Source organism: Thunnus thynnus, chromosome 12, assembly GCF_963924715.1.
Source record: "Thunnus thynnus chromosome 12, fThuThy2.1, whole genome shotgun sequence".
NCBI lineage: Eukaryota > Metazoa > Chordata > Actinopteri > Scombriformes > Scombridae > Thunnus > Thunnus thynnus.
This window is the reverse complement of record NC_089528.1, coordinates 4554531-4577255: the sequence shown is the minus strand read 5'-3', so window position 1 is coordinate 4577255 and position 22725 is coordinate 4554531. Positions and strand designations below refer to the sequence as shown.

At 39.7% G+C, this 22725-nt stretch overlaps 1 protein-coding gene across 2 annotated transcripts in view; it reads right to left on the bottom strand.

The window, feature by feature from the left end:
- tox (thymocyte selection-associated high mobility group box) overlaps positions 1-22725 on the bottom strand; it is a 46757-nt gene that overhangs the window by 1416 nt on the left and 22616 nt on the right. Inside the window, exons 3-9 of one of the 2 annotated variants that reach the window (XM_067604914.1) lie at positions 22310-22420; positions 17099-17383; positions 8580-8825; positions 6088-6324; positions 4334-4414; positions 3668-4165; positions 117-277 (exon numbers count right to left, since the gene is read on the bottom strand). In XM_067604914.1, the coding sequence (XP_067461015.1) occupies positions 117-277; positions 3668-4165; positions 4334-4414; positions 6088-6324; positions 8580-8825; positions 17099-17383; positions 22310-22420 (1619 nt within the window). The remainder of the gene's footprint in view (positions 1-116; positions 278-3667; positions 4166-4333; positions 4415-6087; positions 6325-8579; positions 8826-17098; positions 17384-22309; positions 22421-22725) is intronic. The other variant, XM_067604915.1, reaches the window with a different exon arrangement.

Here is a 22725-nt window from a genome sequence, read left to right as displayed (position 1 = left end):
TTCTGGGGGACTTGAAAATTTGGTATGGACATTTCAAATTTCAAAAAAAGCAAATATTTAAAGTTACAGTCCAGCTAGCCATCAAAAACCAGTCACAGTCAAACCCTGATACCTACCCGTTGCCATGGTAATCAGTGCTCCAGTCCAGAGAAGGGTGGTGGTTGGACGTGTGTCGCCCCATCTGGTGGTAGTCCACTGATGATGACATCACCGCTCCGCTATTAATCATACCTCCTCCTATTGGCTGGTAGTCAGACTGGAGGGAGAGAGGGTAGCCCTGGAATAAAAAAATTAAAAAAAGTTAGTGAATAAAAAGTGTCTTATTAATAAATTCTTCATTACAATTTAGCTGGAGGGAGAGAAATCTACATACGCAGCTGTTAACATGAGCTGTGAACATCCAGAGCAATAATATTCCAGTTGCTGTTACACAGTTGAGTGAGATACCGCATGAGCAACGCTATTACAGATGCCTTTGTGTGTCCTTGTAAAATGGATGTTTCTGGCAGCAAAGTGAAATTAATTTAATGGAATTTGGTAGATTTTAATTTCTTTTTTGTTTTTGTTTTCAAAGTTGAAGATGGAAAAAATTTGAAGCAGAAGAAAACAGCCCAGATGTTCAACATATAAGAGCTTCTGCAGGATCTCCTGAGCATATTTCTTGTTGGTTTAAAAGTGAAGTCTTTTACATACATTTCATTACATTATTGAACAGATTTAAATGTGAGATGCCAACGCAGTGATGGCGGCTTGTTTACTTCCCCCTTCAGCTTGCATCAGTCTATAGACAGATGATGGGTTTTTTTTTTTACAAACCAACCTTTGGCACTTCTGTGGAAAATGGTTTCTGATTAACAGGGATATGAATGAAATGATGAAAGCAACTAAAGTGAAATGCAGACAGAGATCAGTCGCAGGTTCATCAGCAGTAATTACATAGTTTTGAGTGTGTTGCTGATTTTATCATCTGCCAGAAGGGAGGAGGAGGAGGAGGAGGGCGGGAGGAGAGTGAAGATGAAAAGGTAAGAGAGGTGCAAGAGGAGGAGGAGGAGGAGGAGGAGGAAAGGGAAAAGGAGGTGAGCAGGAGCTCCAACTGTAAGATACTTGAGGAGAGATGGAAAGAGTGGAAAATGAGCGAATGCAGTGACAAGGTGCAGGAGTGTGTGTGTGTGTGAGAGAGAGAGAGAGAGAGAGAGAGAGAGAGAGAGAGAGAGAGAGAGAGAGAGAGAGAGAGAGAGAGAGAGAGAGAGAGAGAGAGAGACAGAGAGAGAGACAGAGAGAGAGACAGAGAGAGCGAGTGAGGCTGAAAGGGAAGTTAATCTGAGTGTTGTGAGTGAAAGAGGAGAAAGAGGAGGACAGCAGGTGGTTGGGTTCTCCCCCTCGCCTCCCCCTCTCCTCCTCTACCTCACCTATTCATCCATTGTTGAGCAAATTCTTCTCCTTCACTCCTTCACAAAGACCCCATCTGCCTCTTTTGTCTCTCTCTCTCTCTCTCTCTCTCTCTCTCTCTCTCCCTCTCTCTCTCCCTTCCCCCATCATTTCTCACTCTTCACTCAGAAAAAAAAAAGTTTGGAGCTCTGTCACTGTGTCCTCTCCTTTTTTTTCCTTCACTTTTTCTTTTTTTTTGTTTGCTCTTTCTCTCTTTTTTTTTTTTTTGCTAAAAATATGCAAAATGGAGGAGAGAGAAAGGGGATTATGGGAGTCTGGGATTTAAAAGTGCACTATAAAAAGGGGGATAAAATGGAAAGTGAGGCTCAGTGGCAATCCTTCCCCCATCTATTTTTTAACCATCATATCATCTCACACTGGACTTAACACAAATTCATATTTATAATCTTTTCAATGCTACTCATCTTCCTCCTGATTTAATAGAGAGACTGTTAACAGACTGACAGAGAGAGAGAGAGGAAGAGGAAGAGGGGGCTGACTGATTGACTGACAGCATTAAGTGTGTGATAAGTAGACAGAAATTTAACCAGATATTCCTTTTCTATGATTCAAATAAACAAGTTCGCAACCGTTTTCTACCCTGAAACACAAGCAGTTGCTGCAGTTTGTTATTAAAGACGGCAGGAGAAGAACCTTAATGGACGTCATCCGGATGAACAGAACATGAATTTATTTGAATTCAGATCACTTTCATTCAATATAGTTCTGTTCTGATGTTCACAAGGAACTGCTGCTGCTGCTGCTTTCCCTCCATCTCTGTCTCATTTCCACTGTGTGTATGTGTGTGTGTGTGTTTGTGTGTTTCCTGTGCTGATAAATTCATTTGTCTCCGTCCACCTCTGTGCAGCTTTTAAATCACTGAGATGCTGTTACCTCGAGGAGATGGGAAGACTGAGTGTGTGTGTGTGTAATAAATGGTTTGATGACCTACAGAGGAAAACACAAATTGAAGACTTACAGATGAAACAAAAGCTGTGTCCCGACTCCACACTGTAGTATGACGTAATAGAATAGTGCTATAAGTAATGTTAAATATAATACATATAAATGAATAAATGAAATATATGCAGAAATTTTACATCTTTTTGTATCGTACAAACAAAAAGTGAGTTGCTGATAGACACTTCTGTCCCATAATGCAATGCAGAAAGGAAATGGAGGCTCTACTTACAGCTGCAAAAAAACATGAAAACAGAAAATTGCAAATGGTGATGAGACAGCTCCAGAAACATCTTAGAAAACAACTAGTAAGTTGATTTCTTGTATTTTAACTGCAAAAACAGAACACTGTAGAGATCAGTATATAGTATACTGTAAACAATTAGTATGTAATATGAAATCAGGACACAGCAGATGACATGATAAAAAAATGTTCCCCACCTTTGATGCAATCAATAAAAACTTAAAGGTATTAAAAAATATTAAGGACAATATTAATATGACTATATTTGCGATATGTATATATATCACACTGTGTTAAATGTATGAAAAATCACATGTAAAATTGATGTGTGTTCTACTGTTATACATTACATCAAACAAAACTCTTTTCTTTAATTAGAAGCTTTTAATGTTGTTTTTCTGTTTACTCTGCCTGAAAAACATTATTTATATTAATTTTGCAGAGCATGGATGGCTGGACTCCTGCAATTTCAACATCTTCAACAACTACTGTGGTAAATACATCTGGTGGCAAGTTTTAAATTCCCGCAGTAGTATTTAAAGGATAAGATGTTGAATATTCTATATGTTTCATATTGTCAACAAAGCCCATGACATTACCAAAACCAACAGTGAATTTTCTGTATATCAAAGCCTGATGCATCTTATTCCTCTGTGTCAAAGAGCTCCATTATTGTCCAAAAACGATTAAAAACACATCAGTGAGCCACACTGTTGCACTGGGTGACATGTTCCTTCATTACCATGAACACACACAGTGTAGTTTATTTTGACTCAGTCCCACACACACTGTCCTGCTGACAGAACACCACATGTGGATTAATCCGCTGCTAAAAATAGTCCTCAAAAAATGCACTATTTCCTCCTGTTAGAGTAACGTTTGATAAAAAAACTACAGCGCCCAGCTGGGAAAGATAGAATAACACATTGTTGGTTGTATACTATCTTTGAACAAACAAGTAAACAAACAGATGAAGACCAATGCATAATCCCAATCAACTGAATGTAAAGTTCTAAGATCCAGTGTGTAACTGACCTGTGTGATGGCAGGTGAGTGTGTCATTCCCATTGAGTGTCCACTGAGCTGCTGGTGCTGATGGTGTGGACTGTGCAGCCCTCCCAGGTGTGCCTGGCTGTGGAGGGGAGGGCTGACCTGGAGAGGAGGGGTGGAAGCTGCCGCCACGTTGCCAAGAGACAGAGCTCCCTGGTGGGGGACACTGGGCCGTGGTACGGTCCCTCTGGAGGACAGAGCCTGGAGCTGGGGGTGGATCTGGGTGTGAGGAGGGGGCAGGTGATGGGAGCCGAGGCCGGGGCTTGAGGCATGGGAGGGGTGTGACGGGTGAGGGTATGACATGTACATGCCTGGGTGCTGAGGGGGAGGGAGAGGGTGAGGGTGGGCGAGTGAACCGGAGGAAGGGTGCTGGCCTGGGTGGCCGCCGTACACTGAAGGTTTGGGTGTGTACATTGAGGTAGAGGAGGAGGAAGATGAGGAGGAAGAGTGGGGGGGCTTCATCTCACATGGGTCATTGTAACTCTGGAGAGAGAAGAGGAGAGGAAATCAGTTTAAAGGTTTCCACATTGGCTCGTTTATGTCGTTAAGGCAACAGTAACATACTCATAATTGGCATTATCTGTGTGTGTGTGTGTATGTGCCTGTGTGTGTGTGTGTGTGTGTGTGTGTGTGTGTGTGCGAGTGTGTTACCTGTGAGACCAAACTGGCCCTGTAAGCAGCCAGTTGTTTCAGATACTCCTTCTTAGCTGTCTCCGTCTTCTTCTTGTACACCTTAGACACAAAAAGAACAAGTCACTTCACACCTGTGTACTCTCACCACAGTTTAACACACTCAAAATTATGACTGCATTTAATCATCATAATGACTTCACATGTATCCATTATGACTGTCATAGCGCTCAAAGTGTTCCCCTCAGCTGACAGAGTTGCCATGACACATAACCACAATAATCAGTTCCCAAATCACCCACTGCGACTCTTCTCTCAATGTGAACTTCGTTAAATTCAGATGAGATGCCACTTGGTAGCAATTTTGCAGTAATGATGGGTAGTCTCAGAGGCATTGTTAGAGCTGATATTTCCCTACAAAACTGTTGATTCCTGTCACAAAGATGATACAGCTACTTGCTCTCCCTCCCTGATATCTTTCAGGCTACATTTGTTTCCTTTATGGTTTTACTGAAGAGGACAAACATGTTGTTTCCTCCCGCTGGGTTTTCTTTCTTTCACCAACTGCCACTGCCAAAAGTCAGCGAATCAGCAAATTTTAGAGGCGGTGTAATTGCATACAAAGTCAATGTAGAGACACAATTAGGCCGTATTCAGACCGAATCGGGCGTTTGTGGTGCACCGCTGCAGGGTTGTGTGGGGGTGTGGGCGTGTTTGGGCTCTAGAACGTAACTGCTGTGAAACAATCAGGAAATAACGTTTTATTGATCTGATTCACTGGATTTCTCACTACCAGCGCTCCCTCTCTTCATTCACTGTGTAGCTCACTTGACCACAGCTGCTCTCTCTCTTTCTCTCTCGCTTGCTGGAGCTCTCAGCTCTCTCTCTCTTTTTTTTAAAAAATGAGTCGGGAAGTCGTCGGCAAAGTCTAACTTTATTTTAACGTTATCAAACGAGGAGAAATGTCCTTCCCTCCTTCTAGTAACTTCTTTGTACTCTCTCATGGCAGGGTTGTGCACCTCTGATCAGTCTGATTGCTGGCTGTGATTGGCCACCGAAGTGTGACGTTGGGTTGTGTTTCTCCAAAAGCTGGTTCTGGATCAACTTTCTCGTTCCAGGTCGCTGCAGCCAAAACCCCTGCAGCCTAACTGCACTACCCCCATTCAAATGAATGGGAGGACTGGCGTTTTCACTGCCTGATTTGGTCTGAATGTGGCCTTAGACATGAATTTGCCTGGGGAGGTTCAAATTGACGCAAAGACACATCTGCACTGTTGAAAATGCTTCAACTTGAGAGAAAATCAGTATTTGGATACAATTTCTAGAAAGGATGAATGTCTGTACCAGATGTTGTGCCAATCCATCCAGTAGACGGATACTTCTAAAACGTCTAACATGAATATTTTCCAATAAACTCATTCTGTGTTTCTATCTGTCACATTTGAACATTCATGAATCATTACGAGATTAGTGTTGAAAGATTTGCATATTTACCCAACAGACAAGATCATCTTCATGAAACCTGACAGTTTCTATTAATGCACTTCACACTGACACCACATCAGTTTTGGCGCAAAATCTGCTGAAATCCGTTACGGTCCTTATCAGTTTGACTATAATTGCTATGACATTAACTGTGGATTTCACTTGATACCTACTTATTATCTAAAAAGGTAAGAAAACTTTATTTACAGTAGCAAAGACATTAATCTCATATTTTTACTGGACCAGCACAAAAGAACATAGACAGACTGCATTAAGGACGGAGCATCTACCTGTTTCTGCTCCTCTCCCAGGCCGTCCCACATGGACGCCACAATCTTTGACACCTCCCCGAAGGTGGCATTGGGGTTCTGGGCCTTGATGTTGGCTTGGGTGTCCCTGAAGAACAAGGCGTAGGCAGACACTGGCTTCACCGGCTCATTGGGGTCCTTTCGCTTCTTCTTCTTTGGTGTTTTGGGTTTCTTAGAGATGTCCAGTGCTGCTGGCCGCTTCTCCGCTCCACTGCTCTGCTAAGAGGAGGAGAGGGGGAGTTGAGCAAGACATGGGGAAAGGAAGCAGTATACTCCATGCAATAATATATAGATGGAGAGACAGATGGATGGACTTAAGCATTGTACTTTGTACAAACCTGCAAAATAAAGCGTTACTAACAGTTGCATTGATTGAATTTGAAGTGTATCTGTTGTGTCAGATGAAATATGGCTGAAATGTGTCCAGTGTGGACAGGGTGTAAATCCATTTGCCCTTCACTCACTGCTTCTATATCCATGTCCTGCATAGCTGAGACCTGCACATTCTCCTTATTTCACCTTTATTCTCATCTATTAGTCATGATAGTCAGTTTAGTTTACTTCCACCACCCACTCATATGTCTTATAGATATAATATGCATGTAGAGTCACGGCTCAGTCTGCCATCAGAGCTTAAAAAGCTATGGTAGCCAAGATGATGTCTTTGTACAGTTGTATAGATAATGCTTTGTATTTTTTGACCTTTAATAATATGATATCCAGGTCAAAGCAAAGTTCACTGCTGACGAAAAGCAACACAGTGAGGTCGACTGGGCTGTGAACGCTATTATCTGTTCTCTCAATGTAAACAGGAGGTTTCACTGTGGAGACAGCTAGTGTTATCATTAACACTATCTGGAGTGCCTATCACGTCTTAAGTAATGTTAGCCCTAAAAAATACTGCTAACTCACTGAGACGTTTCTCTAGTAGACATCCTGTCTGCGACTGCAGAATAGTCATCACTCACCATTGTTTTAATGAGGCTGCTTTGACTGTGAATGCACAAAGCTAACTGCTAAGCTAGGCTAAGCAGCACAAAGCTAAGTAAACAGAGTAGCAATGAAAGACTTCTCACTAACACTAGTGTCATTTCACAGAGAAAACTGACAAATCTAATGTGACCTAAGCGCAGAAAATAACATAGTCTGTAAGATAAATGAAGAGGTTACAGCAGAATATATACTGTATATATAAAGATGTAGCATAATGACTCAATTACAATTTTGCATTTTTTACTCAGATTTCTACCTCTCAAATATTTGAGAGATGTAAAACCAGTATATAATTAATATCTTTTAAATTTATTTGATCTTACAGTTGAGTGTATGAATGTGCCAGCGCCTTTGTGATCCCCTTGTTTACTTTTTTTTTTGTCTTGGTTGCACCTCTAAACATTTGAGATGTTTTTTACAGCAGATAATGCATGTTTGCAAAGTTAAATGTTTACATTTAGATCTTATTCAATATATTCTTTTATCACAAAATATATTCTAAACCAAACCATGTTCACACAGTCCTGGGTCTCTGATTCATTTATTTCTCTTTTTCACTTTTATTTCATTTCTTCCATTTGGGGCAATTTATTACTTAGCTGTAACTGCACTGAAACTGTTTGTCTATTCTTTTTTATCTTATTATTTCTTTTATGTTCCTCTTCGTTGTGTTCTTAAATTGTTGCTCTTATACATTCATTTACCTCACTGTATGTAAAGCACTTTAAATAGCCTATGATTGAAAGGAGCTGGGTGAGGCGCTTCCAGCCAGGGACTGTTGTTGCATGTCACTTTCCTGTCTGCCTCTTCACTGCCCACTGTCTGATAAAGGCAATAAATAAATAAATAACTAAATAAATTAAAAATGTAAAAATAAATAAATAATTACAGGCGGTGGCTAGCAACTCTGTATAAGTGAGTACAGTAAATACTGCATACAGTGTGATTCACTTGCTCGTCTATGGCTTCACAAAAGCAGCCACTGCTAAGATGTGTAGGCGTGTATTTTAAAGATACGAGCAGTTTTATTTTTATATTTCCTGAATGCAGTATTGCCTGTTTACCACTCATACATACTTCTATACATAACCGATGATAATGATGAAGTTGGTAAATATTATTCAGCAGTGTTGTAATGGTTTCATTTCCCCAGAATATGAACAGTCAGTTTGGTGTAGAGTGCTTGTTTCAGTGTGAGACACCTAACAGTGAGGGAGCTGATTTCCATCTAGTTGATATGCAGGGAGAAAGGGTCTATTATGACACATAACATTAACATAACAACTCTCCACTGTCTACACACACACACACGTACATACAGTACACACACAAATAGATGCTACAGCACTGCAAGATATGACTCAGTGACTCATACAAACAGGAGATACTCTGTCTGTGTATGTACTGTGTTTGTGTGTGTGTGTGTGTGTGTGTGTGTGTGTGTGTGTGTGTGTGTGTGTGTGTGTGTGTGTGTGTTTTACCCTGAGTCCGTCATCATTGTCGTCCTCATGTGCTGAACTGGAGGGAGAGGGTGTAGCGGATTTACTCGCAGGAGGTGAAGGGGAATTATGGGCAACAGAGGTCCCGCTCAGCCCCAGCTGGGATTGGTTGATAGTGGACAACTGACTTTGTTGGTTCATGCCTGATTTGCTCCTGGGTCCGAGCGCTGCTTCGATTGGCTGTTGGCTGCTGGTAAACCGAGAATCAGAGTTCACCATCTGCTGCATCTGTGCAAAAACAACAAGTGACAATAACAGTAAATTCAGGCAGATATCAGGTTTCATTTCGGGTTGAATGACTTGATGGGCGTGTGCATTTTTCAGCACACTATAACAATCATCTGCAGAATATTCCAATCAGTCAGGTTTCCTTTATGTCAGCATGACAATTTCCTTTCTGTAAATTAGGCCACTTGTACATACAGTCTAGGTTGTTGCATAGCTTTCCATTATTCAACCTGGGGTTTTATTACTTTCAGAAAAAAACTACATTAATTCTGCAGTTATTGAAGTTATTGAAGAAATATCAACTGGACAGAGGTGGTAAATCGGCAATCCTGAATAAAACTGGTAATCTCTCTGAACTTTTTCCTTTTGCATCTCTTCTTGGTCCACTATAAAGCTACAACATTCACATTTTTGTTCTCTGGCAAGAAATGTACAGTATATAGTCATACCCCTCAGTTGGTCAGGTTCTGAGTCAAACAACTGTCACTCATCTTGATCAGTTGTGTCACATTGAAACAGCATCGGGCTAAGGCTGAGCTGACACCCATAAAACCACCAAAGCAGCACCATTCTCTCTTTGACAGTCTCATCTGACCCATTTTTGGCTTCATTGTTCTTTATTTTCTGTTTTCTGCTATTGTTGTTGTTGTTGCCATGACTTCTGCTGATTTGATCGCCATAACAAGCACTGCAATGTCCTGCGCCTTTAAAAATCTTGGTTGGGCTACCTGTCATTTTCAGTAAGTTGAAATTGGCTGTGTGTCCAATATTTACCTCAGTCATTCTCAAGCTGATTTTATCAATATTGTACAATAAGTGTAGACCAATGAAAACATCACGTCATGTTTGCCTGTTTGCTTTGACTTCTTAATCCAGTAGACACTTTTGCATGCACATGAATGAATAATTCTTATGTGATTAATAAAACTAACTGTTGATTAATTAAAGGTAGTCCTGGAATTAAAAAGAGTAACCACTACATTCAATAGCACATAGAGGATATGTTATATGTCTTTCAGTGTTATTGTAGCCTCTTAACCAAAATGTTCCAAAATAAATTCCACATCTGTAAGCAAAACCGCTTTGCTTACTCTGTCTAGCTACTTATTTAAAGCCGCACTAATCCAAAATTTTATATTAACAATGGATCAAATTACTGATGCTTTTATTATTGAACCCATAGAAAACTATCAGCTGCAGTTGTCCTCAGCTCTACAGACTGCTTTAGTGTCTTTCAGCTCATTGTTTTGTTTGACTGTTACGGTTCTTTCTCACCGCTCTCATGAACCTCGTTTACACCAGCTGTTTTAAGCAAAAAAGCTCTGATAAACCCACTGTACACTACTTGCCCAGCACCAAACAGCAGACAGACAAATTTAGCAACTAGCAGGTAAATATAGTTGAGCATTTAGCAGCTGAAGAGGCAGATAATTCCCTTAGGAGTTGGTAGAAAGCAAAATAGCCTTAAAAGGAGAATGTATGTTGCTATGTATTTCATATATTCAGGTGGCTGGGTGGGACCTTGACTCCAAATGAAAAATAATGAGTTTAAACAAATGTTTGCCAACACATTCATACACCATAACAACCATATAAGGTGATGTCAGTGTTGTATTTACAGTTTATTCCACTGGCCCCAAGTGGCCAAATGAATAAATGAATGCTGCCTGTCAGTGAGACAGCTCGTAGTTTGCTTTCCAATCAGGTTTGTATCTCAGAGTATAACTCACACTAAGGTTACATTGCACTCAAAAGAAGGGCTGGTGAAACAGTATCTGAGCTACGTAACATGTTGATGTAACACAACTAGCTGGGCTCAGAAACAGAGTGTGCCTTTGCTTGACAGCGTTTGTACAGTGTGCAGCGGTCCAGGCTTCACTAATAATGAAATCTGATAGTAACCGTGGCAACAGGCAATACAGGTCAGAATAGATAGGATCAAAAGTCATTTAAAACATCAATCTCCACTCGTGAGCGTAAAAAACATCAATAGAGATTCTAAACTCCATTTCCTACACTCCAGACAAATAGATACAAGCACTGGTTTATTCCCTGTGCATCCCAGTCCTCAATAATGTGTCAGAAAGCTGTTTACTGTTGTCCACAGTTTTACTATCACACCTAAAACATGCATGTTTTATTGTGCATTGTTATCTTTCAAAACAAATGTCTCTCTGGAGACAGTGAAGGAAATTTGAATAAATGTTTATATAAAAAGGAATAAGATCTCAACATGCTGGAATTGATCCATATATAAAAAATTCAATAAAGTGAAGGGCATTTCTTACAAATGGTTCGTCATCATTTTAATATAAACTGTAGCTTCTGTTCAATGAAGCACAAAGAAACAAATGTGTCATCCCTCCTTTTCATGGGCCGGTCTGCAGCCCACTGTGTAGTGTAGTTTTAAACAGCATTGCCAGAATGTGAGCAGTCTTGTAGTGAGTCAGTCATTAGTGCTTGAGATATTCTGTCCATTTCTCTGGAAAACAAAAGTTATCGTTGCACACACTCTCAGCATGGGAACTTTTGACACCTATTGTCACAAAAATGAACACAGGTCTCGGTTTATGCGGGTATTTGGAGTTTCCTCTCAGTAAGCATCGAATAATAGCGGATGTGGTCTGGTGCGCTATGTCCCTGTTGGGAACACATAACCTGAGTTACCGGTAGCAGCCTGTGAATACAGCTGTGGTATTTAGATGGAACGCCGAGTGACGTTTCTCTAACCTTGGAAGAGGTTTCAGACTGACGTATTTGCCGGTTGAAATTCTGAAAAATAATAGCTGCGGTTTGGCATTTGTTGGGTTGGGACTTCAGTTTCCTTCAGTCATATAAATTTGATTCTTTGATATTTTTGTTTGATGGTTTGCGTACAAATAGTAGCTGTTCAAAGACCTAGCTGGGCTATATACAATACAAAGTTAAATCATTCAAAATATATAGATCTGGATGGAAGTGTGGATATCAAAACATTTTCTTCTTTAATAACTAAAATATCTGACTATACATATTACATATGATTATATTTTACTGACTGATAACTGCCTATCTTAGACGTGATGATGATATGTATGAAAAAGCATGTCAGCTACATAAAAATAAAATACTCTATTGGAAAATGTGGAGTAAGAACTTTAAAGTATGGAAAAGAAGTATTTATTACTAACAGTTGCAGATTTCAGTGGTTTGGGTGTTGACATCATTAGCAATGTTGACAGGAAAAGGAGGTCAAAAGGTCACGAAACGACATCAAACGTAACATTATCGCAATTCAAACTAGAAGCTTTATAAGTGGAAAAAATATATTTTGGATTTTCCTTTAAGGGGTCAGAAAATGATTTGTGATGTTGGCTTGAGAGAGCAGGAGAGGGGGAATCCCCGATGTAAGCAGCCTGACTAATGACTGACTCATGTCACGAGAGGGGAAAGAGTTGTGATGTGAACCTTGTCATAGTAGGCTCTTCAGGCATCTTCACATAGGTGTGGTTAATAATTCGATTTCAATATGAAAAGTACACACATAAAATTAAGAATCTGTTTTTTTGCTTTTTTCACACAGTCTGGAAAATCAGCACTTGCTGATTTTTTTTCCATTTTTTGTATTTTAAGAATGTGCAAGAACATACGGTAACTAAATGACAAATCTTTCCCCTAAATTACAAAAAAACATGCACGCTACGGCAGGTTAACTGCTGTTACTAATTATTTGGTAAGTACAGTCATAAATATTTCCAAAAAGTACTAAGAATCATAGATCTGTAAATCACTTTTGGCTTGTCATTTAAATCAAAATGGAACCAACTAACTTTAAAATATGACACCTAAAACATTTACATGAAAACATCATTTTTGTATTTTGAATGTTTACACATTTTAAATGTATTGTTTTATGTCTCTCCATAAAAAACATGCTGATGATGATTATGATGATTATAATTGATTTTTTTTTGTTCCTAAAACTTGACTGAGACTCAGTGATGAGCAAAACTAAATGTCTAAATATGGCTTCACATATTTTTCATGTGCTCTTCATATATTTTGTCTGACATTAATAGCATTATTAGATTTTAGCATGGAAAACATATATTGAAGAAGTCAAACCTGTAAACTTTTTGAATCATTCATATTGAAAAGATGTAATATTAGGACAGTGGCAGTGGTAAAGTGGTTAGGTTGAGTTGTTTTTGTGGTGGAGTAATCTCTTAAATATTTGAATTTAAAATAAGAATTCCTGCCATGTGTCCAGTGCTTTGATGTAGATAAAATCTTACATCATAGTTTCAAATTCTGCATCACAATATTGATATCATGATAATAACTGGTATCATCATGTAGTACACTTAAACAAAAAGCTGAGACCTGTAAAAACAAAAGTACTTTATCACAGTGATGCAAAACTCTTGTAAATCCAATATTTTCATTTGCTGTATATATCGTCATATAGCTCTATTGTTACTACTGTAATGAATTTGTGCATGCATTTTCTGTTAATACTCTTTGCGGCTCCTTTCTTTGTTCAGACATGTCACTGCTCACACAATCTACTAGTTCATTAGTTTGTTTTAAATAAACCACTGAGGACAAACTTCTTATGAAACCATTATAGGTTAAATCACTATTCAGTTACATCAGAAGATGGCAGACTAAAGTAAAACTGTCATTTATTATAGCTCAATGTGAATGTCACATATTATGAGTTTGAACCAAGTTAGACCAAATCACCAGCAGAAAAAACAAAAGTTCTTTAACCTTATCATTTTGGACAGTCAACTTTCAACCAGACAGCAGCAGCAAAAAATTAAATAAAAGAGCAATCTAATCCTCAATATTATCTGCAACAGAGTAGTCTTGGCTCCTCTAGGAATAATACACACATACACATCGACTTGAGTCTTTCTAGACCCCCACCCACCCCGATTAGGCTGAGCCAGGCACGGTTGCTAGGCAACCATAATTCATGGACTGGCAGTAAATGTATGTTAGTATGAGAATATAAACGCGAGGTAGAGAGAAAGACAGAGAAAGGTAGGGATCGAGACAGATAAAGATGGGAAAAAAAGACCTTCCCTTCAGGCCGTTCAAATAATTATCTCAGGTTAGTAACAATCAAACACAACAGAAAAATGTGAATTTAATTAAAAGTTATTAAAAAAAAGTCTATGTTATGGTTTTTAATAGTCATTCTAATTCAGCTACACTCAGGGCTGAGAACTTATTATGTGGTTTCACCTGACACTTCATATTATAGGTGGTAGATGTAATATGGAGACAACAGACAAAAAGATCAAGAGTGGGAGGTGAGAAAGTTTCATTCTTGATAAAACAGGAAAAATCTCTACCTCTATTACTGACACACACACACACACACACACACACACACATCTCTGTCACCCCTCTGAATAACCTGTCTCTATGACAGTTGAGGTAACTACGAGTCTGAGGTGTAGCTTTCATTTCTTTTACTGTATGACACAGCCAGCCACATCTGAATGTCACAACTAAAAGCAAGATTTTCACTTAACTGTGAAATGAAACTTAAAATATGAGGAAAATGTCACATGAACCAGCTGCCATAATTGGCCTTCAAATAACACTGCCCTAGGCGATATCCTGTTTATCCTGATATCCTGTTAAACTAGAAAAAAATATGAAAGAATGTAGTTAAAATACGTCCGCTGGCTGTCAGTTCAGATCTAAAGACTAGCTGAAATCCTCACTTTTCTCCCAATAAATAAAGTTAAAGTATCTTTGAGCAAGACACAAAGTGATACTTGACCCTAAAATGTATCTTTGAAGTATTGATGGCTGTTAAATGTTTGTAGTTTCCTTTGTGTTGGAGAACAACAGCTGGCCAGAATTCATCTCAGTGGGAAAGATTTCATTGTTGATGAATTTATAGTGAAAAAAGCATCAATGGCATCATTGATGGCACAACAGAAGTGGACTGTGCAGCGGCACTGCTTTGAGAAGTTTCTGAGGAAGGTTTGACACTCAAAAGATAGATTTGGGTGGGGTATCACCCTTGACTAGTGCTGCTATAAAGAGCAAATACCAGTTTAAGTGTGAAATAGGGTGTTGTTGAAAAACAAGTTCCGTGAATTTTCCCAGGGTACATACATATAAAGTGGCAACCAAACATACATGTACACTAAATTTATAACCTGCTACACACCCATGGTCATAAACTGCACATGTCACGTGTTTTGCCTGCTTAGACCTCTCATAACAACTGTGTGAGCATGTCTTCTGAAGTCAGAAAAACACACTGTTTTGTTGCATATGTTGCTGTGGGACAGCTTTCATTTGATCATTCTTTTAGTCTCCCTCCACTCAAATGTGTTTTACTTATTGTTACTCCACTTGGAAGTTGTTCTCAATGTTCAGAATCTTATATGTGCAGAGTTTGTTTTCACCTTCATCTGCTGAAGGATGAAAGTTTCTCTGTGCTCACTTTAAATATGGGTTTAAAACGTGTACCTATGAGTATGATTTGTGACATCACAACTAGTTTGGTTCACTAGTTCACGACTGTGATGTGGAAACTTGAAGCCTCCAGTGCACATACACTAAGAATAGACTTTTCAGTGAAATGAAAAATTCATAGTTTCAGTTTTTTTCAACAAAGGAGAATGAGTAGATGTACTTTTGAGAATTTTAATGAGGTGAACTTTTTTTGTGGAAAAATCATATAAGACACAAATCATTCCAAGGGGAGTATTTTATGTCTTTATGTCTATATTCTATGTGCCTGCAGGAGATTATGGGTAGTTTTACGTGGAGTTTGGTGATCACACTAAACTTTCAGGATAGCTCTGTTTTATCTCGGCCTAAAAAACTTCTAATCAGCAACACCTCTGAACCTATGAACTTTTGTAACCCTGCCCTCACATGTTTTGCTCATATCATATCAGGGTTATCTTAATCATGAGTTTCCAACTTGTAATTAGTGGTCATGCAACATCCAAGTTGTAATTACAACTGGGGAACTCAGATTTTTCTGAAAAACAGACAGATGTGGATGTTTTCCATCAGACAAATACCATTATCCCTGTTTCCCCTATATTTATTCAGTACCAGCGCACCACCGCTGCAAAATTGTGAGCACCGCTGCAAAAATTTCACAAAATCATTAGTATCAACAGGATACTAATGATTTGTGGAATTGTTTTGAGTCACCCTCCCTGTCTTCATTCTTCAAAGGACATCTACGTGAAAGGTACAAGAGTAGTGTAGCTCTGTTAAGGAATAGGGCAATGCGTGTAGTGTGTGTGTGTGTGTGTGTGTGTGTAGTTGAGCGAGTGCAGAGAGCCAGCGGCAGAAAAGTGACAGTGAATGTGAGCGGAGCAGAGGAAAAGGTTAGCAGTAAGTCATCAATCTGGCAGTAAATGTACAGCACAGACTACGGTGTGTCAGTTAATAAATGCTGCAGCTCCTCAAGACAAAGAAAATACTCATCTATCAAAGGGGGTTAGCCCAGAAGTTAGCAACAACGCGTTAGCCTAACCTGACCAGGCTCACTTAAGATGGACTGACTTTTAAGGTGGACCAACAATTCTCGTTTTAGTGTCAATCTCATCAATATCAGCCGCTCTTTAACAGATAACGGAGAAATGTCTGGCTGATGAGTGTCTTGAGTTTTTCATATGACAACAGTGGACTTTCCTCTTTCTTTTCTACATATCTTTGTGAAATATTTGGTTGGTATGGTTTGGTGGTTAGTGACTACCTGCAGGATTAGTTGGTGAACTGCTGTAGCTGCCGAGCTAAACGTTAACTTGCTAGCTGGCCTGGCTAAAGCTATTCAGTCACAGTAGCTTCCAGAGCTTCTCTCTGTTTTGTCTCTACTGTTCTGTTTACTTCTCTCAGGCATTTTGTTCACATTGCACACCACTTCGTTCAATAAAAAGTTAACAAAGAGCTGATGAGTTTGTTAGCAAGCACATCAGCTTGTTGGCTTACTTGTTAGCTTATTCGTACCATTGACTCTTTTGTGGAATAGTTTTTACTCAGACAGAGGAGATTCAATACAAGTGGATGCAGCTAATAAATTACAATAGCGTCCTCCATATTGGACTCTCCATTCCTACAAAGGTCAGCACTGTCAAGGCAGCTTGCTATCGGTCAATGGCGCAATTCAATGCTAAGTTCACTGGTCAAGTTACTTACTTTACTGCAACCTATCTCACTTCTCACTCATTACTGGAGCAAAAATACCACGTATACGTAAAGTGTATACGTATACGTAAAGTGAATTATTTATGACAACTCACCACAGACAGAGTGCTGGTCATCGGGCCGCCATCAGGACTGAATGTGCCACCATCTTGATTCAACATACCAGCTCTATCTTGGCTACCAGGCATGCCAGGCAGATCCATACCCTGCAGCTGGTAGGGGTGGTGTGGAGCTGAGTTGGAGGGGGTGTCCAGAGGGTGGTACGGTCCAGAGGGGGAATCATGGGGGAGATGGGGGGGCAGCATGTGGTCTGGCAGGGTGGGGGGAGTGATGGGCGGGATGTTGAAGTCCTCATCACCCAAACCACCCACTGAGTATGACTGAACAGACAGAGAGAAACACGAGATGGATGAGAATATATACCATTACGAGACATGTGTAAAACTTTTCAAATAACTGTATTTTAATCTCGACATAAACCAAGAAAAAAAAAGGTTGTTATCCAGCACTGGCACTTGATTGATGTGGAACAAAGTCAAGTTTGGGGAAGCTGACTTATCATCATAGGCAACACTTTGAGTGGATGGGCAATGTTGCCTAAAGGGGAATGCTGGTATTTTACAACATGGACCCTATTTTCCCATCATTGTGGGTCTAGGTGACTAATGGGGGCAAATTTTTTGGAATTTGTCCAGTATTGTGTGAGTTCGCTTCAGCTGGCAGCCACGAGATGTGCTGCAATGTAATCCTTGGGGGAAATTGCGCCCATCAAAGAACGTCAAGTAAAAGTGCTTGTTTTTGCCACTGGCAGGCTCAGATTATTTTAAGTGTCTGACAACAAAAGCAAACATAGGAACTAGTTGCCTGTAGCAGCATTTGGGTAACTGCATAGGGATCTACAGCTTGCCAGCTAGCCGAACTATGTGGCTCTTCTAGACTTTCCAAATGTTATCAGACCGAATGAATCAAATTCTGATAGTGAAATAAGTCATTTTGTGGAGGTTGTGACACTCAAAATAATGTATCCACTGTTTTACGGCCACTGCTTTTTCCATGATTGTGTGCGGGAATAATGCTTTTTGGGCTCCTGTCGGACCTGGAAGTTGTGAATACACAGTTTGGCCACTATGTCTTCCTAGGTGCTTGATGATAACAATCTGAGCCTGTCAGTGGCAGAAACAAGCACTTTTAGTGGACTTACTTTGATGGGCGCAATTGCCCCCAAGGTTTAGATTGGAGCACGTTTTGCGGCTGAAGTGCTCTCACTCAATATTGGAGCAATTCCAAATATTTTTGTCCCCATTTGTCACCTTGACCGAAAATGATGGGAAAATAGGGTCCAGGTTGAAAAATACTGGAATTTCCCTTTAAGCGGAGTGACAACTTGTGAAACTCAATAAGAATTACATAGGGGACTATAAGAAACCAAAGTGTCATAAAACATTACTGTCAGAGATAATAAATGGAAGAGATGGAAAAACTGTCCATCACCATTACCTCAGAATGCTGCCAGTCTGAACTACGGCTCTGTGCTGTGTCATGTAGTCATTCTTGCTCACCGAAAGCTCTTATCACAGACTAATTATCACTAATTATATTCCCAGCCTTGAAAGAAAGCCTTGTGAACAAATACTCATTCACCAGCAGAACAACACAGTAATTTATACGTACAAGCCCCCTTTGCCTGAGAGAATACAGACAGGCGCATCTTTGTGTGTAAAAATACATCAATGCTAATCTGACATGCAAAAAGAGAACCAGTATCAGTGCCATATATGATAATGAATTATTCTGAGAGCAAAGACAAATGAGAGGGAGACGTGCATGAAGAGGGAAATGGAGTGAGAGAATCGTGCAGGAGAAGAGTGAGAGACACGAGGGTGAAAAGAAAGAGAGAGGCAGTGTAAGAGAAGCCCTCTCATACTAATCTGACAGAGGAGATCTTTTATAGAGACTGACAGCCTTTTCTGCTTGGCTAGCCACACCAGTCTCTCCCTCTCGTACTCTTTTGCTCCTCATCTCTCACCGTCCTTCTCCTTCCACCCCTCTTTGCCTCTCTTGCTCTTGTAATCTCATCCTCAATTTCTCTTTCATCTCGCTCACTCTTTCATTTTCTCTCACTCTTTTCTGCTCTATCTCAAACCGCATGCAGAGCTGAGTTATGAGTTGCATGACTTGTGAGTTGAGTGATGAGTTATGAGTTGAGTTATATGAGGTGTATGCTTACTATATAATTAACAGCCACTGTGGTAAACCACCATTTGAGTAAAGAGTTTCGCTACTTTAAAATAAAAAGGTGGAAAACAGAAAAACAGAAATGTGCAATAGGGGATACAGAAAACGATAAAACACCTTGCATCCCAACAGCGAATAAAAAACTATTTAAAAAGATGTGTAACTGCAATATTCTCGGTTTGAATCTGTCATCCCCTCTTTCTCTCTACATCTCATTTCATCTCTCTACTATACAGCAAAATGCCAAAAAAAAATGTTTAAAAAAACGTCTTTAATTATGCACCTTTCCACTCTTAATTAATGGGAATCTGATTTCATTTAGGCAAACATTCAATAACCTGACATGGGCAAACTGGGAATTTTGTTGGCCACAAATACATTGATCTTCTAACAAGTATTGTGTGTGTATCAAAGTCTGATAGATCTTATTCCTCTGTGTCTTACAGCTCCGTTGTTATCCGAAACCTATTAAAAACACATCACACTGTTGCACTGAGTGACATGTTCCTTCTTTACCATGAACATAGACAGTATAGTTTATTTTGACTCAGTCCTACACACACCGTCCTGCTGCTAGAAATACTCACTACAACAGCAAATGTGGATTCATCCGCAGCTGAAAATAGTCCTATTTCCGCTATTTCCTCCATTTTTGAGTAATGTTTGTTGAAAATGACAGTGGCCAGCTGTTATAGGAAATCACTAAGCCTATTTTAAAAATGATTCGTGACCCATTTGTTAAGATTTATATCTTCAGTAGGAACAAATGAGCTTGGGGCTGAGTGCCACAGACAGGGTAGTGTTATCAGTATTTTCCTAATTGTCAACAAATCCCACAAAAAGACCAAAACCAGCGTTACCCTCTGAGTATGCATAATCCTACAATGAATCACAATCATAAAGAACTCTGTACAATATCAATTAAAATTAAGAGGGATCAACAACAGACACCTATTGGGCAACTTCAGCCTCTAATTAAAGGACTGTAACACTGCATTTCTACTGTTGCCCTCGTCCAGAGTATTTCTGATGCAACTGCGACGAGGTTCTTGCAACTTATTTATGGAGCTTCTTATATAAATACTCTATACATAATGTAGTGAATTTCAACTGTCATAATCAGGGTTACAAGACCACATACAATTGCATCATGGGTATGTGTGTAATATTGTAGATTACACAGACACTCTGTAAAGTTCTCTGGGTCAGTGGTTTTAATGGTCAGATCTCTATCTGTCCTAAATCTGTGGTTATAGTCATCCATCAGGTCTTGAAAAGTTAATCTTCACATGTTTGAGCATTTTCTCCTATACATGTGCTTTTTTTGAGCCTGGAAGTGTTGTGTTGTGATGTGTACCCGACACTGCTGTGTATATTAAGGTCCAGACAAACCAACAAGTCCAACTGTGTTTCTGAGTCTTCCACAGTGTCCTGTTGGAGCTCAGAGCTCTGCATAAATTACGCTGCCTGTCTGTTGTCTGTCTGCCTCTCTCTCCCTCCCTCCCTCCCTCTCCTACTCTCTCTATCATTTCTTCAAGTTCTGCATAAATTACTCCTCTGCCTCTCTCTCTCTCTCTCTCTCTCTCTCTCTCTCTTCTTCCATTCAAGTCAGTACAATAGCCTGTTCCCTGCGCGCTGGGAGCTTCTAGAAAGACTAATGTAGTCAGGATTAAGTCCTTTCACACATGTTGTGTTCACATTACAAACACACTTCTCACAACTCCATGTTCATGACCGTTTCATACAATATCGAAAAGCACATACAACTGCTGTGTTTCATCAACATTAAATGCCTCTACTAAAGCTAGATTACTGATATGTGACTGTATCTAATGGTTCTTAAATTAGATCAGAATAGTGTTAAAATTCATCTGTAAGTCAGTGCATCCGTCATGAACTGGTGCATTTTCTGGAAACATTTATGTGGATAATTACTAAGAATCTGTAAATATCAACTTGTCATGAAGATAGCTAATATATTAAAATTTTCTGGGCAAATCTATATAATTTTTGACCTGCATCTGGAATTTTGCTTTAGCTATAATATAATAAGGTACTTTGAGAAATTTGGGCCAATTTCTCTGCGAGCTGTATGCTCCTCCATCTGTGTCTGTTATATTGAGTTACTACACATTACTGCAGAGTATCCACACAGTTGTGGATCTGATGATGTGAATATCTTACAGTGATGTCTGTCTACATGTAAAAATGTGCGGCTTCAATGGTGATTCACATTTCCCCTCTGGCTTTGTCAGCATGGTTCCTCTTCTAGGAAACAGACATTATTTTAAATTGGTTATTAACACTGATTAGCCCTCAAAGTTTCCTTTACCTTACCTTTACCTTTTAAACATGTTTTTTGTGTATTAAAGTGCATGAGAAAAGGGCAAAAGAAGCTACGTTAAGGTTTAAGGAGAATTGGGACATTCCCTCTAATCGTTTTCGTGCCCCCACATATCGCCCACTCACAAAGTTGATATTTAATTCACTGAATTATCAGAATTTTCCCAACTGCATTCGTGAGAGATCTACAAGCAGTAGGTGAAGGTGAAGAAACTATAACTGTGTGATGTTACCGGTGTTGATGAGTGTTTAGAAGGAATCATTTGAAATCCTACAATAAACGCAGATAAATCGAAAGCAAAACCTACTTCTTAAAGAAGTACGTGAAATTAATTTCTAGGCTTCATGTAGATGTTGGGATTCTGAGTGTAAAGTGCATAAAAGAGAGGGAAACTTTAGGTCAAGGTCAAAGGCACTGCTACCAGCAAAATGTAATTCATGCAACATTTAAACAGGATTCCTTACTATACGTATTTGGTTGATTTGCCATGGACTCCAGTGCTCTGAAGTGTGAGAGGAGCTGTGTATGCATGTGTTTGAAGGATACAACAATCAAGCAGCACAACACATCTTCCATGTGAAGGACAACTTTGATTTGCACTCCTATAAATTTGTCATTGTCAAGATTTTGCTGTACCTCAGTGTTTAAGTGTGATAGGTTTTTGAATCACCTGGAAGAGCTGTGGTGTTGGCAGTGTGTGTGTGTGTGTGTGTGTGTGTGTATTCACCCAAGGCAGACGGTGTGTGTCGGCCATGTGTGTGTCCCTCCTCCAGTGCTGCGAGGGTGGGTTGTGAGGCGTCACCTTGCTGAGAGGGTGAGGGGGCTGTGGCACACGAAACTGTGGGAAGAATCACAGAGACAAACAAAAGGTTGAAATGGGCCCAGAGGCTAGGAGAAGGTCAGAGGTCAAATGAAAAGGTCATGAGGAGGAGCAAGGACAAAGAGAGAGAGAGAGAGAGAGAGAGAGAGAGAGAGAGAGAGAGAGAGAGAGAGAGAGAGAGAGAGAGAGAGAGAGAGAGAGAGAGAGAGAGAGATAGATAGAGAGAGAGATAGATTGTTCCTACAAGCCCTCGCTCACACATTGAGACACACATACAGCGTCCCACACACGGGTCAAAGTGATGTTTTATCTTTATGGCTGGG